The following is a 22048-nucleotide window of genomic DNA, read 5'->3' on the forward strand; positions in this document are numbered from 1 at the left end:
GAAGCAGAGGCTTAAGACACATTGGTTCTGGCTGGTTCATCTCCAGCTTAAAGATGAGATTTCTGGGATTTTAGAGGCAACACTCTAATGATCAATTTTACAGGATAGTCTGCCTCTATAACTCCACGGAAGATTGCTCATGGAAATGTGAAGCGATTGCCTACTTCAGAAACATGGACCTAAAATTCCAACCCGTTAAATAAGACGGATGTTGAGCAAAACGACAGCCTTCCATAGCCATATTAGAAGCTAATCATTTCAGAAAATGTTGCCATAATTCATTTATGGAAACAGCAAGACTATTCCCCAAACAAGTGATAAAGGGAATGGACTCAGAGTCATACCAGGGAAATGAAGCCTCATACTAATACTTCCTAAACTTCAACGGAACTCTGGAGGCACCTTGGCATAAATCTGCCTTGCAGATTATTCTGCCTCACATATTTTTATCTATTGCAAATAAAGCTGAATTCAGAATATTGCTTCAGTCATTACACCTCGTTTCCATTTATTTGGGAATCAGGACAACCATCTGCAGGTTCTGTTTAACTAAGAGATAAATGAAAAGATTCTCCTAAGGATGTCGGATTCGCCATAGCTCCTCTGAGTCAGCAGCAGCCCAGCAGCCTTCACGCTGTTGCTGGCTGGCTGTTCTTTGGGAATAGACTTCCATCCCGAGTGTCCACTGCTCCTGTGAGGGTATTCACAACGTCCCACGGCAACAACAATTTTTATGAAATCCTTCAGCATTAGGAACGACATGTGGCCTTTACATTTCTTGAAACCTCAATTTTGTCATCTTAGATAAAAATGGCCAACTCTTTGCCACTCAGAGTGTTAACAGACATTTATACACCTGACAGGTCAGGAGAACATGCTTCTGTATTAATATGTAGTTCAGTGTATTAGTAGCATCTACAGCAGCTTAAGTTTATTGAGTGCTTACTACTCACCAGGTAATCTGATTCTGTTATGATTTTTTGCTGTTTTTCCGACAAGAGGACCACAGAAGTACAGTGACTTGCTTAAAGTCACACATCCCTGCCCCCCCCCCCCTTTTTTGGCCATATCTGCAGCATGCAGAAGTTCCTGGTCCAGGAATGGAACATGGGCCACGGCAGTGGAAACACTGAATCCTTAACCCATGGAGCTCCCATGTAAACTCCCAAGGTCATACAGCTCTTAAGTGGTGGCTCTGGGATCCGAAGCCAAGTCTGACCAATTCTGAAACCCACATAACTACTATGCTGACTGCATCTCAGACCCTGGGCTAAGTGCTAGAGGTACAAAGAGATGAGTATCCAAGCACATAGCAGAGGCCAAGCTATGGGTGTGAGGTGTCTCTGAAAGAAGTGGGCCAAGGCAAATGCAGCGAGGATGGAGATGGGATCTCATTATGAATAGCCATGTCAAGCCACAATGATGCCATGTACAATAGAACGTATGCAACTTAGGATGGGGTGTGGGTGGCGATCAGAAACTGAAATCCGCCGTGTGGAGCATTTCCATGGAACCCATCTGTAATGACGGTAGAATAGCATGGCTTCCAAAATGAGGGGAGTTGTTGCATTGGTATGTAGGCTGTTGGCGTATCTGCCACTAGATGTACAGTATTGTAATGACTGGTTCAAACATAATGGCCCCTTGTCCTTCTGGGAACTTCACTGACTTTGCAAAAGCCCCATGTCAGGATGTGATCATTTTGAAACGCTGGGCTACATTCATTGCGAGGCTGACGGGAGCCAGAGGAAGAATTACCAACCTCCCTGCTAATCTGGCTCCTAGTACCATACATTAAGCCAACTAGTAAAAATCATTATGAAGTTTTTGCTGAAAGGGCAAGTGTAGAAAAACATGTTTCTAAACAGAATAACAGTCTTTGCCATTTTTTTCCAACTTGCATACCATCTGGAAATTCTGATTTTTTTTTTTTTTCAAAGGGTAGGGAAAAAAAATGTGCTCCAGGCACAAATAAATGTTTACAGCTGAGTTATAAACCGAGAATGGTGGGGCTTAAAACAGACAGGCTGGCAGTGATGGAACTCAAGCTGCAGTGAGACAAATAATGCTGTGAGGAGCTGGCCCAGCTTGCTTTTGCATGCTGGCCCTTTGGATGGGAAGTCCTGCCGCCCACCGACCTCATCAAGTACATCGTTGGGAAAAAGTCTTCACTTGGGTTTGTCCTAATTCTCAGAAGGTAAAGGAGAAAGATGAAGTGGCGGGATTGTCTACCTTGACATTCTGAAGGCAGCTTTCACCTGTGGAAAATACAGTGCCTCATAAGAAGTGGCAGCCCGTGGAGGCTTGTTAAATGGACCGACTGGGAGATGTTATGATGATGTCAGGAACAACAGCGAATATTCATGGATCTTTTATTAAGTGCCTGATACCACACACCATGTTCTATAACCATCACCTCTGTTGTGCTGGACAGCAAGCTTATGAGGGAGTACCATTTTACAGATGACGAATCAGAGGCTGAGGGGAGGGGGCACAAATGACCTGCTTATATGCACACAGCTGCTAAGTGATAGAGCTGGTGTTTGTATCAGGCCAGACCAACCCTGGAGCCCTATATTACGGAGTACCTATCAATGCAAAGTTATCAAGAATATATTATACCCAACTCTTGGTCAAGGAGGAAAAACTGATATATTGGGAGTTGGGTCTTTCTCCCTAGTCTCCTGTGGTACAGGTAAGTCCAAAGAAAGGAGAAATGGGTCTGTGCATGTGTTAGTGCAGTCAGCCAACTTTTCCTGTAAAGGGCCAGGCTGTCAATATTTTAGACACTGGGGGGCATCTAGTCTCAGCTGGAACCTACCCAACTCCACTGGACTAGCCCAAGAGCAGCCACGTACAATGAATGAGGTGACCGTGCTCCAATACAACTTTCTTTGCCAAAACAGATGGCTGGCCAGATTTGATCCACAAGATGTAGTGTGCTGACCGCAGATCCAGAGGACACCTTGAATATCAAATGAGTGCTAGGTTTTGAGAATGATCCATAGAATTCCACAGGGGAGTTTCTCTTTCCTTGAGATCAGGGCACAAATTGGCTACATATGGTGTGCCCTTTAAAAGTTCTTGTAGACTTTGCCTCTGGGTCTAGCCAATCAAACTGGATTCCCTTATGTTATCTGACCAGGTCAGAACATTGTATTGAATCTTCATTCTGGAGGCTCCTCCAATCCCAGATCTATAGAAAAAGTGCTCCGTGCTCTTGTAATGAAGATGTATGAGTTCATTCCTTTTAACATAGAAATACACTTCAGATGGTGAGTGATCCTGGCAGTCTGTGGGCTCCCTTTTCTTGATGTGAAATCCTACATCTGAATCAACCACATTAAGGATTCATTGAAAGAGAGGATGGAGGAAAAAATAAACCGTGAACGACAAATGAAAAAGGGGAGACAAAGCCCAAAGAACATACATTCTCCTAACTAATTAATCAAGTGCTTTGTTTCCACTAACATATCAGAGCGTGTAGCTGGCCTGTCTATTAGACTCCTTTCCAAATCTGAGCAATGTAAACACTCCTAAAGACCAGGTAATGCAATCTCTATTGATGTGCCATCTTAGATGGGACTCGCATGCCTGTGTTTTGCTTACGTTTTAATTTGCTTCTGCTGGATACTTACTCAGTAATTGCTTAATAAGATTAACCTCCCTGGCAATGCGTGGTGTATCTTGATTAAAACATTATCAGAGTGAAGGATTATCGTACAGCACACAAAAAATGGAGGGGGTGTTATTTAATTAACTTATTGCCAATATATCTTGATTGTCTCTTTGAAACACTGGAAAAGTCGTCGATTGGAATTGATTCAGGTTATCTAAATGTATAAAACTTGGGAGTGGGAAGAAGGTGGGTCACTGTGTAAAGAGGTTCAAAACTATGGTCACTTTCTTTCCAAACAAGTTAGGCAGGTGTGTGAAAACGAAACTTTCTCAAGGTTATTTTTCAAACCCAACTTCACAGCCCCTTAAGAAGAGATCTGTGGTCTTCAGTGACAGAAAGACTACTGCTTTGGTGTTGAGAGAAGGCGTTCTGCGTTTTATTTCGACTTTAAGCAATGTTAAATGCTCAGACTTTTCTCCCAAGCGTCCTCCTGACAAAATGCACTGGACAATGATTTGGCCACCCCTTTTCTGTCTCAGAACTCGTTTTGGAAAATATTCTCTTCTGTGTGTGCCATTATATGACTCCCGCAACATTTTCAAAAGTATGTTGCATGTGAAGGGGAAAATTCTTATCTTTCGAAAGATGCCACGGAAAATGTTTCTTCGCTGATGCAGAGACACCACACTCTTAGTTAGGACATGTTCTCTTCAGGGACTCTTCTCTGCTGGTGTGGGAGGCCTCAAGTGGGGTAGGGGTTGGAAGTGGACCTTAATGACAAGGGGGAGGAGCAGCTGACCTTGATTTATGGAAGTTATTCCTAATCAGTGATTTCCTTTTGGGAGGAACACTATTTAAAAGGTGCTTGTGAATAACCTCAGTGTGTATATAGACATAAAATATATCCCTGTGCAAAAAAAAAAAAATGCATATTTGCTTTCAAATGTGTCTTCTGCATTCTTTTCAAAGCATGGGGTGCTGATCTGGAGATTAAAGGACATTTGTGCATCACAGAACAGAGCCCCTTAAAGCAGTGTTTCTCAAAGGGCAGTACCGTGGACATTTTAGATGGGGTATTTCTTCATTGTAGGGGACCCTCTGTGCCTTGTAGGATGTGAAGCTGCCATTCAGCTTCTACCTACTAAGTGCCAGTTGTACCTCTTTGAAATGTGACAATCACCAAAGGCTTCAGTCACTGCCAGCTACCCCAGCTGAGAACCATGGTAGTAAAGGCAACTCAAGTTACGCTGACGGCTGGTGTTGAGTCCTAGAGGTGATCAGACTGCAAATCTGAGGCTAAGAGATCTGGCGCCTGGCTTTGGGGTCAGTTAAGGCAAAATGTACTTTTCATTTTCAGGTCTAGTTTGAGTCACCTGATAATGGACCGCATATAATTTCATCCTCAGATGAAACTTCTTCATGCTTACTTACAGGTAATTTAGTGTTATGATTAGGATAGATGAGGAGAGCGACTCTTAAAGACTGGATCATAAGATGGAAAAAGTCACACTTGAAGCATTAGGATGGCTCTGGAGAGAATAATTTAAGCAACATTAGCATCTCAGGGATGACTAATGTACACCTCTAAGCGAAGACGACTCTCGACTCTTTGCTGTGGAAATGGCCTGATTTAGGAAAACCGCAACAGCTTGCCCAAAGATGCACAAGGCACAGATCGGAGTTCAAATTTGTACCTGCCCACTTGTTTGATTTGGGGTTAGTTTCTAAAACATCCTGAGCTTGAGTTTCTCCAAGATAATTTTTCTCCCTTTGCAGTTACTGAAGGTACACAATATTAAACCTGGCACACAATAGGTGCTTAATAAATGTTTCTCTTTCTATCATAGAACTATCCCTGTGGGGTATTGAACCGCCCAGTGTGCTCAGAGGCAGAGTGAAAAATTCTCTTCATAGCAACCCTTCCTAATCATCTCTCCCATTCTCAAATCTCCATCCTGAATCAAGCACACTCCTCCACTCCACATACCAGCCCACTTAACGGTGCCACTGGTTGTTGTTGTCTTTTAAATGCCCTGTCCCCACTTCCTCATGGTTCTATTTTTTTTCCTCTTCCTTCTTAGCACCTTATTAGCACCTCATTGTTTATTTTTTTTTCCTTTGGAAAGTACCATTGCCTGATAGCTTCAATAAACATTTTTTATTGTCCCCTGCACTGTTCTGCAAAAAGAAGCTTTGTTCCCAAGCTGTCAAAACGCCTTTCTCTTCTTCCCCGAAGCAGAACAGCTCCGGGTCTTTCTCTTTCATGCCTTGCCTGGCAGAGCTTCCTGGGGGGTGGGGCGGGGGTACGTCTCTCCTCTCTGGAGAGGGCTCTAGTCTAGTGGCAGGTGCCGCCTGCTGCTCTCAGCTTTCTCCATCAGGCAGGACTTGCTCCAGCTGTTGCTCTTGCTGCTGCTTCTGCCCAGGCCCTGAGATTCTTTCACGTCACCCCAGACCATGCCAGTCACTGCGGAGAGCATAGGTATGCACATGGCTCTGAGGGGGCACTGCAAAAGGGTCCCAGCCAAACGCAGTTCAGAGACAGGAACAGCAGACAGCTTGGAACGGGGGCACCTGGAAAAGGCAATGCTTTCTCCCTCTTTTTATCCTTTGTGCATACCTTCCAAGAGTGGGATTAGAAAACCTGAACCAGTAGGCGGGAGCTGGGAATTTTCCTGTGACCTGGAGAGGGCAAAAGCAGGAGCTGTAACCTCACCTTTGCCTCCAGATGGCATTGTTGCCACATCATCGTTTCCTGGTAAGCCGGTCCTTATCCCATTGTTAAAGGTGTGTCCATCTGCCGGCTGGAGTTGCCAATTGAGTCCGAGCAGATGCATTGCTGCAGGAGAGACAAAGTAATGATAATATGAATAGATAATTCAGCAATGCAAATGTCAAGGGGGAGGGCCAGGTGCCTCTTCCAAGCCACTGCCTTTTAAGGAAGCTGCAGTTCAAAAATGGCTTGCCCCAGGCTGCAGGGATTAGCTAAATACAGAAAGCAAGCAGATCCAGGTAGTCGGGCCTCCTCTCCCAGTGCTGCTGTTCAGCGCCTCTCGGTGGGGACACGATCCCTGGTGGTGGGCAGAGACGGGAGGAGAAAACAGCCTAAACCTTCCCAATGTTGCCACCACGAAGAAGAAAATGCAATTACTGGGAAGGGTGCTTTCCATCACGCCCAGCCTTTCCCAGCTCTGGACATAGCTGTTTATAGACTGGTGGTTCAGGGACACTGACAAGGATAGTTTTCTCCAAACTGCTCAAAATGTAAATCCGTTGCAAATTGAGGCTATTCAAAGAGGACCACCCTGCTGGTCTGGTTCAGGCGAGACTACACCTGCACTGAAATACCAGTGCAGCCCCCAGCATCTGCAGTTGTGCTGGCCCGTGGTAAACTCTACCTCCCTATTTCAGATCTGAAAGTTGTTTTTCCGTTCCAGCCCTCTCTCTGATAAGCGGATACCTTTCAGCCTATGGTGGAAAAAGCATGGAGGTAGCAGTGGAATGGAGCCCCTTTCTGGAACTGGTACAGTGACGACTCCTTCTCTCTTCCCCTCTCCCACCCCCTCTCCACCCATCCCCACCCTTCCCCACAGTGCCAAATGAGACAAAGTTTTGAAACACTGTCCCCTCTCAGCTAAGCAAACAAGCATGCCTGCCTGCCAAAGTCTTGCTTTACTTCCTTGCACGCCTCACACCTCCAGACACAAACGTCCGGTCCTTCCTGGGACTCTGTCGGTGACAGCTCCCCACATCCCAATTAGTTGAGCAAACTCAATATCCCCCTATGTCTGGTGACTCTTGGTGAGTTGTTTTTTGCAGTGTGGACTGAAAGGCAAATCCCACCCATCTGCATTCTCTCAAAGCCCATATCTAAGAAAGGCTTCATTTGTGAAAAAAGAAGGCGTTCCTTCCCTTGCGTATTTCTCATCCAGACAATACCCATCCTGTGGCTGTCTGGCATTTCAACCGGACACAGGTTGATGTGGTTGCTACGTTTGTTTCCAGCGCTGCAGGAGGGTAGGGGCTGTTGACAGGGAAAGGTTCTGAGTATGATGTGGGGATGGGAGAAACAATTAACCACAGGAAACGCAATTAACAATGCTTAGGAAATGGTTCACCCAGCAATTAATTCTGTGTGCTTACCGCCACTTAAAGTCAGGCTGCGTTCTATTAAGGTTAAAAACCTATCTGCAGACCTTACAGCTTGGATTGATGGCCGCCGATGAAAGTGGCAAGGGGTCCTCTGGGTGTACTTTTTTCTCACACACGTCCCCACCTTGGAACCGGGTTTTCTTTCTCCGCACTACTCTGAAGCGCAAGGCCCACTGCTGCAACTCTTGGAGCTGATACATGCTAATAGGAATAAGTGACATTTACCATACACTTTCCATCAAGGTAACACCTAATTTTCTCCTGCAGTTTATCTGTTCTATGTAGGTCACTTACTTGAAGAGATGGGATTCTACTGCCTCAAATAATGACATATTTTCACTGTACAGAGGTCAGGAAATGAGAACTAATCGTGGCAGCTTCAAGAGTACGATAGTTTCTGATTTGTAATTACCAGGTGAGGGGAGCCAAGGAATTAGCTATTTTTAAATGATTTTTTTTTTTTTTTTAAGTTACTACTGGGTTATCAGGGCTTGCCTGAAGCCAGCTCTCAGCTGCAGTTCTTTCCAAGAGGGTCTCTGTGGGTTAAAAGAGACACAAACAGACATTGCAGGTACAGCTCAGGCCCAGGCGTAACAAAGCTTCGATCTTCACATCTAGAGAAGGAAGGGGTGGGTCCACCAGGCTACGATGATAACCTCTGAAGGGCCCCATCCATCTGAAAACTCCCGTCAAAACTGCTCCCCTCTCCTAGTGCTCAATCTTATTGTTCCAAGGTATAGAACATTCATTCAGCACTGGGAGAGCAGCAAGCAAGCAACATCCCAATCTTACTGCACGTACAGAGGGCACCCTCGAAACTGTGGCCTCTGTTGGCAAAGATGCCTGCACCCCTCGCTTTTTGTCTTGGGTTCCATAGCATCTTTTTATTTTAAAAAATATGCTGAAAACCAGAAATCCACAGATGGAGTGAGAAGGGTTCGGGTTAGAGCATCCAAGGAACTTCGCAGACAATTCCCAGACGCGAAAAGAAAAATGAGAAAGTGAGATGGGGAAGGGGAAGGGGGACAAGCCCAATCTGCATTCGGTGCGTCAACTCTGCCCCCTCAGCAGAAGCGACGCGCCGCAAGTTGCAAAATGAAACTCAAGTTTGGGCATATTTTCTGTTGGTGAATTGAACATTAAGTAAATAAGTGAGAACTATATTGGGGGTATAACCACCTTCTCTCTTTTTTTGTGGGGGGGGCAGTGGTAGGGAGTCTGAAATAGGCTTTTGTTTGCACTTTTTTTTTCTTGGTCAGCTATTCCTTCTCTCTTACTTGAGTAGAAAAATGAGAATAGCTTTCTGGCCTGTGGGGATGGACTAAAGTGTCCTTAGGAGAAAGACCCAGGGGAGCTGTGAAGTAAATGAGTTTCCTGACTAATGAGAACTCTTTTTTATTCTTCTGATTTGCTTGATAGAGGGGGCTGAGAAATCAGTCTTTCATTCAATCCCTCCCTGTACCTTTTGTAAAGGTTTCCCTTTACAGGTAGGATAAGGGCTGCTTAGGGCCACAGGGAGGTAAGCATCTGACACCCCCTGAAGATTTAGCAGAAAGTCTTGAATGCAGAAAGCGCTCCACAAGTGTTTGTGAGAATTGGTAATGACACACGGGAGTAGATTTCAGGGCTTGGGTTGTAGGACATAATACTCTTATAAATAAAAATATAGGAAGTTCCCATGTGGTGCAGCGGGTTAAGGACCTGGTGCTGCTGCAGCTGTGGTGCAGGTTGCAGCTGTGGTGAGGATTTGACCCCTGGCCTGGGAACTTCCATGTACCTTGGGTACAGCCAAATCAATCAAAAAATCAATCAATCGAAACAAAAAATACATAAGACAGAAGTGTAAAGGATGGACTGAAACTGGGCTGGCAACAATATGGACAGGTCTACAAAGGGAAGCTATTTGATGATCAGGATATTATACTTGCTGCCAATCCTTGACCCCTCTATGGCCTGCACTGGACATTTGCAGACATTCTAGACATACTATCTTAAGGCTCACAGCTTACACTGGAGATGAATGCTGTCATCATGCCCATTGCACAGATGAGGAAGCTGTTGGGTGTGAAGTTGGGTCGCAGGAGAATTTTGGAATCTGAGGAGGATTATAGTGGGAAGTGGTTTGCTTCATATTTCACAGTTACAAATTCTGGTTTGTAATATGATCTTGGCAAACCTGGCCTCATTCTTGCAACTCACCATAATCTCTCTGTGGTTGATGAATGACCACTCTCTGTAGTCAGCGCCCCTTTCCTGAGGAGGGTCACAGTTCCTCACCTTGTTGAATGCACTACACAGACTGCATGCCTTTTTCCCTCTGCCATATGGTCAGCCTGGGTCTGGAGTGACGACAGCATGGCCCAGAGCCATGGCCCATCAGTGACAAATACAGAACGAGTAGAGAAAGGAGCTGTTACTATTGTAAGCCACTGAGAGTCTGGAGATCTTTGTTACAGCAGCATGCTAGAGCTGCTCCTGACTGATACATTCAAGTATATGCTCAAGTGAGAAAATCCACGTTTATACACTAGGTGTCTGTGCATTCATTAAAGTTATTTATTTACAGGGTCAGAATCTTTTCTAACACCCAGCCATGAAGAGTTTTAGTACATATTTAGGGCCTCTATATTTTTCTCCATGAACAAGAACATATAGCTCTTTAAATGTTATCTCCGATTGTTTAAACATGTATCTAATTGTGATCTGCTCTCAGAATCAGTCTTAAATAGCTGAGATGCCTTAGAGCAGCCAGAGTTACTGCTTCTTCATCTCAAGATTTTGGGTGAACACTGGCCTCATCAATTTTTCCCCAAGGACATCAGGATGCAGTGGGTGGTCCCCTCTCCCAAGTCCCACAAGTGTTCCGGTAGCTCATCCGCAAAGGTCCTGTTCACACCATGTGAGGGTCAGAAGTGAAATGAGTTTGGGAGACCCTTTCCCTAATGTCACTCACCCACTACCGACAGCGAAAAAGTACCATTTATCATGTTGTGACAGACTCTGCTCCAGAGAGAACTTTGGCTGGAACAACGGGGCTCCAGGGTCAGAAGGGACGGAACGGGGAGAGGCTCCAAGTGCAAGTTCACATGGTCCAGGTAGCAGCTGGGAAACCAGCCACCAAAAACACAATACACAGGAGTTCCTGTTGTGGCTTAGTGGTAACGAACCTGACTGGTATCCATGAGGACACAGGTTGATCCCCGGCCCCACTCAGTGGCTTAAGAATCTGGGGCTGCCATGAGCTGTGGTGTAGGCACAGATGTGGCTCAGGTTGGCAGCTACAGCTCTGATTTGACCCCTAACTGTGGCACAGGTTGGCAGCTACAGCTCTGATTTGACCCCTAGCCTGGGAACTTCCATATGCTGCAGGTAGGGCCCTAAAACAAAACAAAACAAAATAAAAACACAATAGACAGCCACACTCAGATAATATCCCTCTGGCTAACTGAAGGAAATGTTCATTGAGTGCTAAGAATGAATCAAGGACAGACCACAGATCCCAGACTTCAGCAGAATAATAAGTAGACCTACCTGGACTTAGAGTGATAGTTTCTTTACTTCTTTTTTTTTTTTTTTTTTTTTTTTTTTTTTTTTATAGGCCACACCTGTGGCATATAGAAGTTCCCAGGCTAGGGATAAATCGGAGCTGTAGCCACTGGCCTACCCCAGAGACACAGCAACACGGGATCCGAGCCACATCTGTGACCTACACCACAGCTCAATGTAATGCCAGATCCTTAACCTATTGATTGAAGCCAGGGATCGAACCTGCATCCTCATGGATCTAGTCAGGCTTATTTCCCCTATGCCACAACTGGAACTTCCAGGATGATAGTTTCTTACTGAAGTTGGCTGTTTTTGTGCCAGATGGGCTCTGATAGAAACACTTAGGGGGAACCAAAGCAAGGAAAGAGAGAGGGGTTGGTTGCAGGTAACGGAATTCCCCAGCAATCATCAGGACGGGAGCTTGTAGCCCTTGAAAAGTGGCAGCTTGGAACAGGGATTGTCTGAAATAGTAATTAGGGTATATGTGGGCCCTGCTGGGTGCCACTTAGAACCTTCCATGTTCGCCGGCTGGCAGAGGATCAACTTGACAAGAGGGCCAATCAATATGTCAGCATTGCTTCCCAGAGAGCTGCTCAGCCCCTGCTTGTCAAAGAGGGCAAACATGGGGGCCACTGGTGTTCTGTGTTTGCTGAGCAGGCCCCCAGCAACAGGGGTATCTTTAAAGATCAGGCTTGTCGATATATAACCGGAGGGAGAGATTGGGCTTTCCCTTTGAAAATGGAAAACTTCAGGCCAAGCAGAGCTTAGGGAGTGGAGGAGGGAGTCAAGCTTGCTGGGTCTTGTGGCTCAACCTGCGATCAGATTCACAAGGGCCTTAGAGATGATGGCAAAGCTCCTTCAGAGACCAGGCAGGATGATGGGAAGGGTCAGGGCTGGCTCTCCCCATCCTTGTCTCAATTACCAATGCCAGAGGTCTTGTGGGAACTGTAGCCAATTCTGAAAGGGCCCGTGCCCAGAGGAGAGAAACAGCCACAGGGGAATAATGAGAGCTCACATGCACCAGTGCCAGCCCTGAACTTGCACAGGCAATCTGCAAAGGCACTCTTGCAAGCAGTAGTGAAAATTAATGCATGCAAAAGAGCCTATTCTATGATGGGGTTGATGGCATTCATGTGTCACTGTGCTAGGCACTGGGCTGATTACATTATTTGCATCATTTATTTATCATTCATCATTCAGCAGATATTCACTGAGTGCCTACAGTGTGTTCGGCGTGTCTTAGACACCACGAATAAAGCCGTTAATAAGACAAGCTCTGTGCTCTCATGGATCTTCTGTTCTAGTGGAAAACACAGAAACTGAACCTGTAAGTGAAAAGTAGACCACAGGGCTAGGAATGCTAGGGTGTGGCGGCTGAGGAATTGCAAGTATTTTTGTTTAATGCAAACTGATCAAAGACGATGCCTAGGACAGGTAACATTTGAGCCAAAGCCTGAAGAAAGTAAGGAAGCAATTCGTGCTGACATCTGGAGAAGAACATTCCAGGTTTGAGTGAAGGAGAGTGTGGGGTGCTGGGGGAGGCCGCTAGTGGGGAGCAGGTGCCCTTCAGGGATCCTGCCTTGTATTTGGGTGAGATGAGATCACAATGGGGGATTCTAAAGAGGATAAAAACTCCTTTATTTTCATTCTCACCTGGTGTGATGGTAATATATACATTGTCTAGATAAGGAAACTGAGGCCTATGGAGGTTAAATGACTTGCCCAAGATCACACAGCCAGTACCCAGAAAATCTGGGATTCAGACCTAGATCTGTGTACCTGCAGAATCAACCACCACGTTCTTGCAGGAGTGGCTCACCCCAAGTCCTCACTGGTGGCTACCAGGCCCTGCCAGTTCTTTTTCTTTTTTTCTTAAGTTGTGCATTAAAAAAAAAAATAAAGTATTACATTTAGGATGGATAAGCAATGAGGTTCTACTGTGCAGCGCAGGAAGGCTTCCCGTGTGGCTCGCAGCATAACTACTATACAGCACAGGGAGCTATATCCAATCTCCTGCCAGTTCTTTAAATGAACCACGACTTAGCCAAGGCTGAACAAGGTGGGTGGGCTACAGAACCATTTCCTAAGTATTGTCAAGACTCAGGAACAGACGTGCCTCCCTTTGTAAGCAGTCATTAGTCCTCTATAAATATAACAACCAGTTTGCTATTTAACTTAAAGGAATCACCATTGTCAATAGAGAAAAAAAAAAAATCTGGCAACTTCAATTTACAGTCCAGCTGGCTAACAATCAATATGTTTGGTGACTTTCTCTCTGGCAAGTTTGCTTCTCATCCATCAGGGATGCAGTTGAGTACAGTGATCTTCCTTAAAGGGGCAGGGGCGGGCGGAGGGAGGGGACTGTAAGGTATTAATAGCATCCTTTTTAGGAAGGCTGTCAGTGCCAAAGTGACCTTCTGCCCAAAAGAGGAGATGCAAACAAAACCATGAGGGATAACATTCTCGGAAATGCCTTAAGTCTTCAAGGAATTTAAAAAATTTAAATCTTAAAGGAGTTAAAAAAATCCCTTTCCAACTGCCTTGGTGAAGTGATTTCTTTTATTTTCACCCCACTGTATTGCAGTACACTGAATGGAATGAATTTTCAAAGCACTGCAGGGAAGTTACGCCCACAAATCCCTTTACTAGTAATGGGATTTGAGTACCTATCTCCCAAGGATGCTATGAGAACTTACTCGCCTGCATCCAACTTCTGGCCTGCAGCTTCCAAAATAGTTATAAAGCCTATGGACCAAAATTATGATGAGGATGAGTTGTAGATGAGACACTAGAGTCCTGGCCAGGACCATGGGGAATTAGAGGGGCCTGGGAGAAATGCACCCACATTTATCCCCCTACCTGCACTCTCACATCTTCCAGCCTTGGTGCTAAAATAGTCCTCAGCATGAATTTTGTCTGAGCCTTTCTAATTCTAGTCTCTCACAAAAGCAGGGAGGCTTTCTGGCCCCTCCTACATGTCTGCCATGAGGACAAGGTGACAGGTGCATGAGGCAGCTCTGTCACCTTGTCAGAGAGCACTGTGTTCTCAAGACATGGAGAATCCACATGGAGGGCCAGCACATTAATCTATTCTCGTGACAGGCTCAGGATGGGACAGCGAGTGGGAAGTGGTACGAGATTAATCAATTCCTGTGTTTGGAAGAAACAAATGGGGCTCCTTGCTGCTTCAGGGTGAATGGGGCCCCCAAGCTGGTGTCATCCCCCTTGCACCTGCTGTTGTGGCGGGTGCACTGCAGGTGGCAACTGTTGACACTGTGGGTGTGTAGCGTCTGATGTGCTCAGGTGACCTCTAACAAGGCCCCCTGGCTCCCAGCATCACCAGGCAGATCGATACGCGAGACAGACAAACACGCTCACAGACGTTTTCTGTTTCTGGTGCAGAGTCTCCAGGAATGCACACTGGAGGATGGGCAATGCTGGCCAGGCATTCCATTGTCCACTGAGCCAGCTCATCCTCGGGCCGATAAATACACACCTGGAGCCATTCATCGCACAGAGCATCATTTCCCACCCCAGACTACTCTGTTCCTGCTGCTATTTTTCCCAGGAAAGAACTAAAATAAAAGCCTTTCTTTCTCCAAGAAAGGACCCATGTGATCAAAATACCTTTAGAGAATGATAATATCGGCAGGTTTCATTCTGCAAATAAATCATGGTCTTGGATTTTAAGAGCTTTTGTGATAGCAAAATACATTCCCACAATCCGTACACACACTCCTAAATGCATCTTTCTTCCCCCACCCCCCCGAAGCTTGTCATTCAGTGTTGACAACCCAAACAATATTTGTCTTTCTTTAAAGAACAGCAACCAGCAGTCCTGTTAAAGAGGGGGCTGGTCCACAAGACCACCAACTACAGAGGGAAGGCGACACAGGCTGTGCGCGGCATGTGGCCACCGAAATCCTAGGAAGCAGACATTATGAATGTTTTAGAGGATAAGATGTCATATCGATCGGTAGATGTGCAGTGTGTACTGGAACAAAGAGGGAGAACTCTCTAGTGAAAAACAGCCTTTTGCAAGAGGGAGCCGGAAGGGGGGTTGTCCACTAGGTGGCAATTAGGGCACCAGCCATACTCCATTCCCTCAGCTGCAGCAAATGAGGGGAGGAGGGTCTGAACTCACTCCCCTTCCTGAGTCCTGGGCAGCCCCCGGCAAACAGCTCCCAGTGAGCCTTATGACAGAACCCCAGAGGCCACAGCCAGGCAGCCTGGCTCTGGCATCCAAGTTGGGGGAGGGGGACTTTAGGGACAGGGTAAAGGAGGAGCTATCTCCCTGTTCTGGGTCCCTATCAGGGTTCATATCCCACACTCCTATTCAGAAGCTGATGACCTTGTGGCAATGAATCCACCTCTCTGAACTTTGCCTTCCTTAGCTACAATAAATGCTAACATTTTTGTAAAGTACTGACTCAGTGGCCAACTCTCTACTGAACACTCATTGTACATTTCTTTATTTACTATTTAAAATAAACCCAAAGGTGGGTACTGTTATCCTTCCCATTGTATAGATGAAAAAAACTGAGGCAGAGAGGTGTTGAGAATTTTGCCCAAACTGACAGGGCTTGTAGCTGGGGTAGTGGGTTGTGGAATCAAGCACACACTCTCAGCCATTTATCTCTATGGGAGAGTGGTGATCAAACCAACCTTGTAGGGTGTTGTCAGTATAAAGCAGGAACTTGGGAATATCAAAAATACAGGAGGCACTCAAAAAAGTGTCTCCCTCCCTGCTGGGTCTTGGTCATTTTGTTGTTACAACAATGGTAATCATGACTAACTTTCATTAAGCCCTTACTGTGTTCCAGGCATCGATTTTATGGAGGGTGTATACTATCCTCCCATTTTGCAGATGAGGAAATCGGGGCTCAGGAGCTAAAGTAACACAGAGCTGGTCCATGGGAGAAGAGTGATTTGAACTTGAGCTCCATGACATCTATACACCTATGACCTTGAGTACTGCACCACCCAGCTCACAGCAGGACAACTGTCAGCTCAACCTCAATACAATGAAATGGGGGATGTATATTCATCTAGATATTCTTCGCCCATTAGCCCCTATCAGAGACACCTTTGTGGTTTCCTTTTCTGTACCACATCAGAATGGCAGAGCCACAAACAAGATGGGCTCAAAGGTCATCTGCTCCAGATCTTTGCTGGTTCTCATGACACCAGCTTCCTTACTTTCTTCAGGCTTTTGGCTCATCCTCTTGACTCTTTGTCTGCTGCCCTCTCTACTGTCTCTGCCTTCTCCTTAAAGACAGAAAAGCCTATGGGCAAATGCAATGCCTTAAATAAGAGACAATGAAGGCACTGCAGAAAAATCTTCTCTCACTTGTCTAAGATTTTTAATGACTATTATTTCCAAAGTAGGGCATGGACAAAAATAACCTGTTAATAAATTAGTCAACAAAAGGGGCATAATAGTTCTTTCTGATCCTAAATTCATTAGATCAGGGTTTCTGTGACAGATTACTTCCATTGCAGAAGTTCATTCACACCTAGAATCTAAAATCTCCATTTTTCTATTTCTACCTGACCTGAGGATGCTGTGGTCAATACAGATATGTTCCTTCCTTCCTGCATGTGAACTTGGTAATTTTTCAGGAGTGAGAAATTAGTTGGAGAAATAAGGATGTTGAGCAAATCCTGTATGTAATTCTCATTTCAATTTGGTCATTTGTTCAGCAAAGCCAAATTAGGCACATGGGGAGGCTGCCAGTGTTCTTTTCAATTTTTAATTTTTGACATGGTTCGCTCAAGGATTTTCTTTTTTTTTTTTTTTTAACTCAGGAATAAAAAATCTCATATGAGCAAATTGGGCTTGATCTTTCTCTTAAAAGGTTTTTAGTTAAGTGGATTTCATATATGCCTAACCTGAAACATTTTCAACTTGATTCATATGGAAAGAAACATCATGTTAAAAAAATTAGTTCTCTCTCCCACGGCCTGATCATAGCATGGGAAGTGACATCCCAGAAATACGGTACTCTTGGCCCTCTACTAGGCTGAATATCAACACGGTCAACTTTTTTACTGGGAGAAATTCTCGATAATCTGGCCAAAAAAAAAAGAGAATACTTTCTTTTTGGAATGTGAACCACCTGTAGCCATCAGAAAAGAACTGTATTTTTATCTGCAATTAGATAAGTGACAAAATTTGGCTTATTTTGAGTTTTTGACAATTAGAACTAATTTCAGTGGTTCTATGTGACACCCAATTCCCACTGAAGGTACACATTTCTCTCAACAGGTAGCAGCATTGTAACTGCTGTGGCATTTTTGGCTGATATAAAGCATTGCAATGACATCAGAAAGACATTCAACATGGTTCATGATTAACCTCTGTCCTCCCTTCGGTTGGTGCTCCTCCCCCCACCCCCGGCCCCAGGATGTGATGAAAGATCCCAATCCAGGTGTAACTCAGTTCACCTCCATGTGGGGAGTGGTGTCTCCTCTAATCCCAGCCCAGGAGATGTTCCCCGATTTGCATGTTTGGACCTCAGGAAGGGTGAACACATTAAAAAGTTCACCCACCTGTTTCCATTACTTGGGTCTCATAGGATGAAATTTCTAAAATGTTATGTACCTGTTTAATCTGATTTCGTTTAATCTTTCATTTTTCTTTTCTTTTTAGGACCACACTTGTGGCATATAAAAGTTCCCAGGCTAGTGGTTGAATCAGAATTGCAGCTGTTGGCCTATACCACAGCCACAGCAATGCTGGATCCAAGCTGTATCTGCAACCTACACCGCAACTCGAGGCAATGCTGGATCCTTAACCCACTGAGCAAGGCCAGGGATTGAACCAGCATTCTCATGGATACTAGTCAGATTCTTAACCTGCTGAGCTGCAGTGGGCACTTCCAATTTTTTTTTTTTTTTTTTTTTTTATTTTCCCACTGTACAGCAAGGGGGTCAGGTCATCCTTAGATGTATACATTGCAGTTACAGTTTTTTCCCCCACCTTTTCTTCTGTTGCGACATGAGTATCTAGACATAGGTCTCAATGCTATTCAGCAGGATCTCCTTATAAATCTATTCTAGGTTGTGTCTGATAAGCCCAAGCTCCCGATCCCTCCCACTCCCTCCCCCTCCCATCAGGCAACCACAAGTCTCTTCTCCAAGTCCATGATTTTATGTAGGACACACCTGTGGGAGATACGTTATTATCCCTATTGTACAAATGAAGAGGAGACATTGTCATTATACTACATGCCCAAGGTTAAGGGTGGCCAGATTTTTTTTTTTTAAATGTAAAATCCGACAACTCTATCAAGTTTCCCATAGTTATGACTAAATCTCAGAGATAGCTCTGTCCTTCTGCAGCCCCAGGAACAGCCCCCTGTCTGGTGCCCTCAGATCCTCTAAGCTTCGCTCCAGATCTGTCAGAAAGAATTGTCCAAGTAACCAGAGTCAGGTCTCTCCTCTGAACTTTTAGAGTTCTCTAATATAAATGTCATTTGCATTCTGCTTCTGGTCCAAGAGAAATATAACCCGAGCCACGTATGTAAGTTAAAATGTTCTAGCAACCACATTAAATAGGTCAAAATAAATTTAGTAATATGCCGTCAACCCACACTATCCAGAATATTATCAGTTCAATAGGTAATCAATATAAAAATTATTTTTTGCTACGTCTTCCAAATCTGGCTTGTATTTTAAACCTAGAGCATATCTCAATTCAGATGCTAAATTCTGAATAGTTAAAGTGAAATGTGGGCCTGCCCCAACAATGAAAGTCTGTTAAACACAAACATTTGCTATTCCCTCCATGTTTAAGTTTAAATTAAGTACAGTGAAATACAGTGAAAACTTAGGTTCACGTGTGGCTATTGGACAGAGCAGTTCGAGACCATGGTGGCTTTAATGGGGTTATTTTAGTCCAATTCCCTCTTCTCTGCTTCCAGAACATTTTGTACCCACACTTCTCACAGCATCTATGGTTTTACATGGCAATAACTTATTTGCTGATCCTCCTACCTCCCCCTGATTGCCCCCTCAAATGTTGAGCAAAGAGCACCTTGAGGGGGGAGAGTGAGTCTTTATACACCTTCTGTTCAATTCGCCCCCACAATCAGGTTGACAACCCACTAGTGTCCAAAAAGTATTTATTGAATAAGAGAATGGTTTGACAACCTGTGTTTAAACAATGCACTTAATTGAGGTCTTACAGTGTAGCTCTTACAGAATAATAATGGCAATAGTAATAAAAAGTATTGAGTGGATCCTGATTTGGTACCAGCCTCTCAATTACCACCTTCTTTTAAGGTGTTTCTCATGTGAACACACAGCTCCCCATCAAAGTCATGTTTGAGGCAGCGACTATGGTTTCCACTTTACAGATGAGAAAACTGAGGCTTATGGAGATTCTGTAACTCGCCCACTCTCACAGAGCCATTAAGGGCCAGAGCCGGAAATGTGCAGATGTGTCTCAACCCTGCTGCCGATGTTTCCCTGACCTCAGTCTTCATGGACCATGTTCGTGATTTTTCCTCCACTCGTGTTATTATTTCCTTACTACGTTTTAAAATCACCCCTCCCCTTTAAAGACTTTCATCCATTTAGCCTCATCCCCAAATAATATCTGTAAAATAAAAAGCTTGATGTATTAGTTATAAGCCTTTGTGATACATGAAAATAAACCCAGAACGACTCAGAAATCTGCCCACATGACTCCACTGTGAGGGCTACCCTTGGTCTGCCTCCTACACTTGGGGAAACATTTCCCCCTGCTAGACGGCTTCTAACTTCGAACATTTGTCTTTTTGTTCCCAAAGACCCACTGTTATTTCTGTGTTCTTCCCTCACCTCGACAGTGGACTAAGAAAGAAAAAACACCAGCAGTAGAAGAACGGGCTTGAAGGCAGGCTGACCGTGCTTGTCTTTTCTCATTATTTCTAGCGGGATAGCAGCAAAACATGAACAAACTGGAAGACCTGACCTCCCACTCCCTCCTCCTTGAGGGTTTTTCTCTACTTCTTCAGGGCCAGAGGAGTAGGACTGCTTCAGGAAGGCTGCATCCATGGGGTCAGTCCTTGCCACTGCAAGCCTCCCCACCTCATGCCAGGATGATGTCAAGAGAGTCTAGAATCTGCTAGAACCCAAGAGTGCTGATTCACACCACCTGCTTCTGCCCAGGCACACATCCACAGCCCAGACCACAACAAATGTGCTCCTGGGCCTCGTAGTTTTTTGCTTAATTCAGAAATTCACCAGCAATCAGGGCACACCTCCTGTATCCCAGATACTGCAAACCTTCAATGCAATTTTCAACAAGAATAATAGTCAACATTAAGAGAGCAGTGACTGTGTGCTAGACAGTGTTCTAAGAACTTTTAAATATTTAGACATGAAATGTTTTGTAGATCAAGTATGTTAGAATATCAGTAATAGTCTATGGTTCAACTTAAATATATTAATCACTTAATACAACAGCTCCAGAGACAGATAATACGATTATAAAACCCATTTATAGCTGAAGAAACTCTAGGGGAGAAAGATAGTTAGCTGGTCATTCCCCAACTAGTAATAGAGCTGGGCTTTGAACTTGGGGACTTTGGCTCAGAACAAGTAACTGTAATGCATTCTGCTTCTTACAAAAATGCCAAACAAAAGAAAAAGAAAAAAAGAAAAAAAAAAAAAAGGGGGAATTCCTGTCGTGGCTCTGTGGTAACGAACCCCACTAGTATCCACAAGGATGCATTGCTCAGTGGGTTTGGGACCCGGCATTGCTGTGAACTGTGGTATAGGTTGCAGATGTGGCTTGGATCCTGTGTTGCTGTGGCTGTGGAGTAGGCCAGCAGCTGCAGCTCTGATTCGACCCCTCACCTGGGAGCTTCCATGTGCCATGGGTTTGGCCCTAAAAAGAAAAAAAAAAAATTAAAAAAATAAAAAGGGGAGAAAAGAATGCTGCCTTTTGCCTAAAGGCTAGATTCTACCCTTCAGGAGCACTGTGGATAAAACATATTTTTGTGGAGACAGTAGAACATGGTGTTTGAATAACTCTGGAGCCAGGAAGACTTGGCTTCAAATCCAGGTCCCCTGGGCCCTTAGTATCTGAGACACTTTGGGAGAGTTTTGTTTTTTTACTTCTCGGACCCTCAGTTTCCTCATCTATAAAATGGGAGCTTAAAACTTCCTACCTGCCAGGGCAGATTGCCACATTAAATGAAATAAAGCAAGCAAAGCATTGAGCTCGGCTTGACACAGAGTCACAGTCTCAAATAAGCTATTGTGCTGACCGGCCAGAAATAACTTTGTCTGGAGAAAAGTATTTTTCAGATTCCAAATAGTGAGATCGCAAGCAAACAGTCCTTGCTCAACTGGAGATGGCCTGTCTTCTGAAGTAACAGCTCAGAATCTGACATGGGAAAATACTTAGGAATCATCGCCTCTGGACTCGTTTTCCAGAAGAGGTGACAGAGTCCAACCCAGAAGGGTCACATACCTTGCTGGAGGGGCCATGCACTGTTCCTGAGAAGCACAGATCCCTGATCTCATTCGCCTCTACCTTAGTGCACCGACTCTGAAGCCATCCTTTGGGAGAGATGCCTTCCAAGAGGAGTGTCAGATCGGCTGACCTGACCCATGGATGTCATGCATGTATGGTACCCCTGGCAGCACTAAGCAGTGGTCGGGAGGTGCAGCCGGCTGGGAAGGGAGGTGGGTGAGGGGATTCTAAATGACTTCCATCAACCTTCTCCAAAGCTACAGCAA

The 22048-nt window shown here is 44.8% G+C and overlaps 1 protein-coding gene across 50 annotated transcripts in view; it reads right to left on the bottom strand.

The window, feature by feature from the left end:
• The window catches only part of TENM2 (teneurin transmembrane protein 2), a 1290011-nt gene that overhangs the window by 231533 nt on the left and 1036430 nt on the right, over positions 1–22048 (bottom strand). For 49 of the 50 annotated variants that reach the window (XM_085001825.1, XM_085001822.1, XM_085001814.1 and 46 more), the window contains one exon: positions 6333–6455. The exons of the other annotated variant lie outside the window; for it this stretch is intronic. In XM_085001825.1, coding sequence (XP_084857951.1) covers positions 6333–6455 — 123 coding nt within the window. The remainder of the gene's footprint in view (positions 1–6332; positions 6456–22048) is intronic. 50 annotated transcript variants of the gene reach the window in all.

This window comes from Sus scrofa, chromosome 16 (genome assembly GCF_054392235.1).
Source record: "Sus scrofa isolate SSC_HxYL_T2T_F1_AM1 chromosome 16, Sscrofa_HxYL_maternal_Yorkshire_Landrace_v2.0, whole genome shotgun sequence".
NCBI classification, from domain to species: Eukaryota; Metazoa; Chordata; class Mammalia; order Artiodactyla; family Suidae; genus Sus; species Sus scrofa.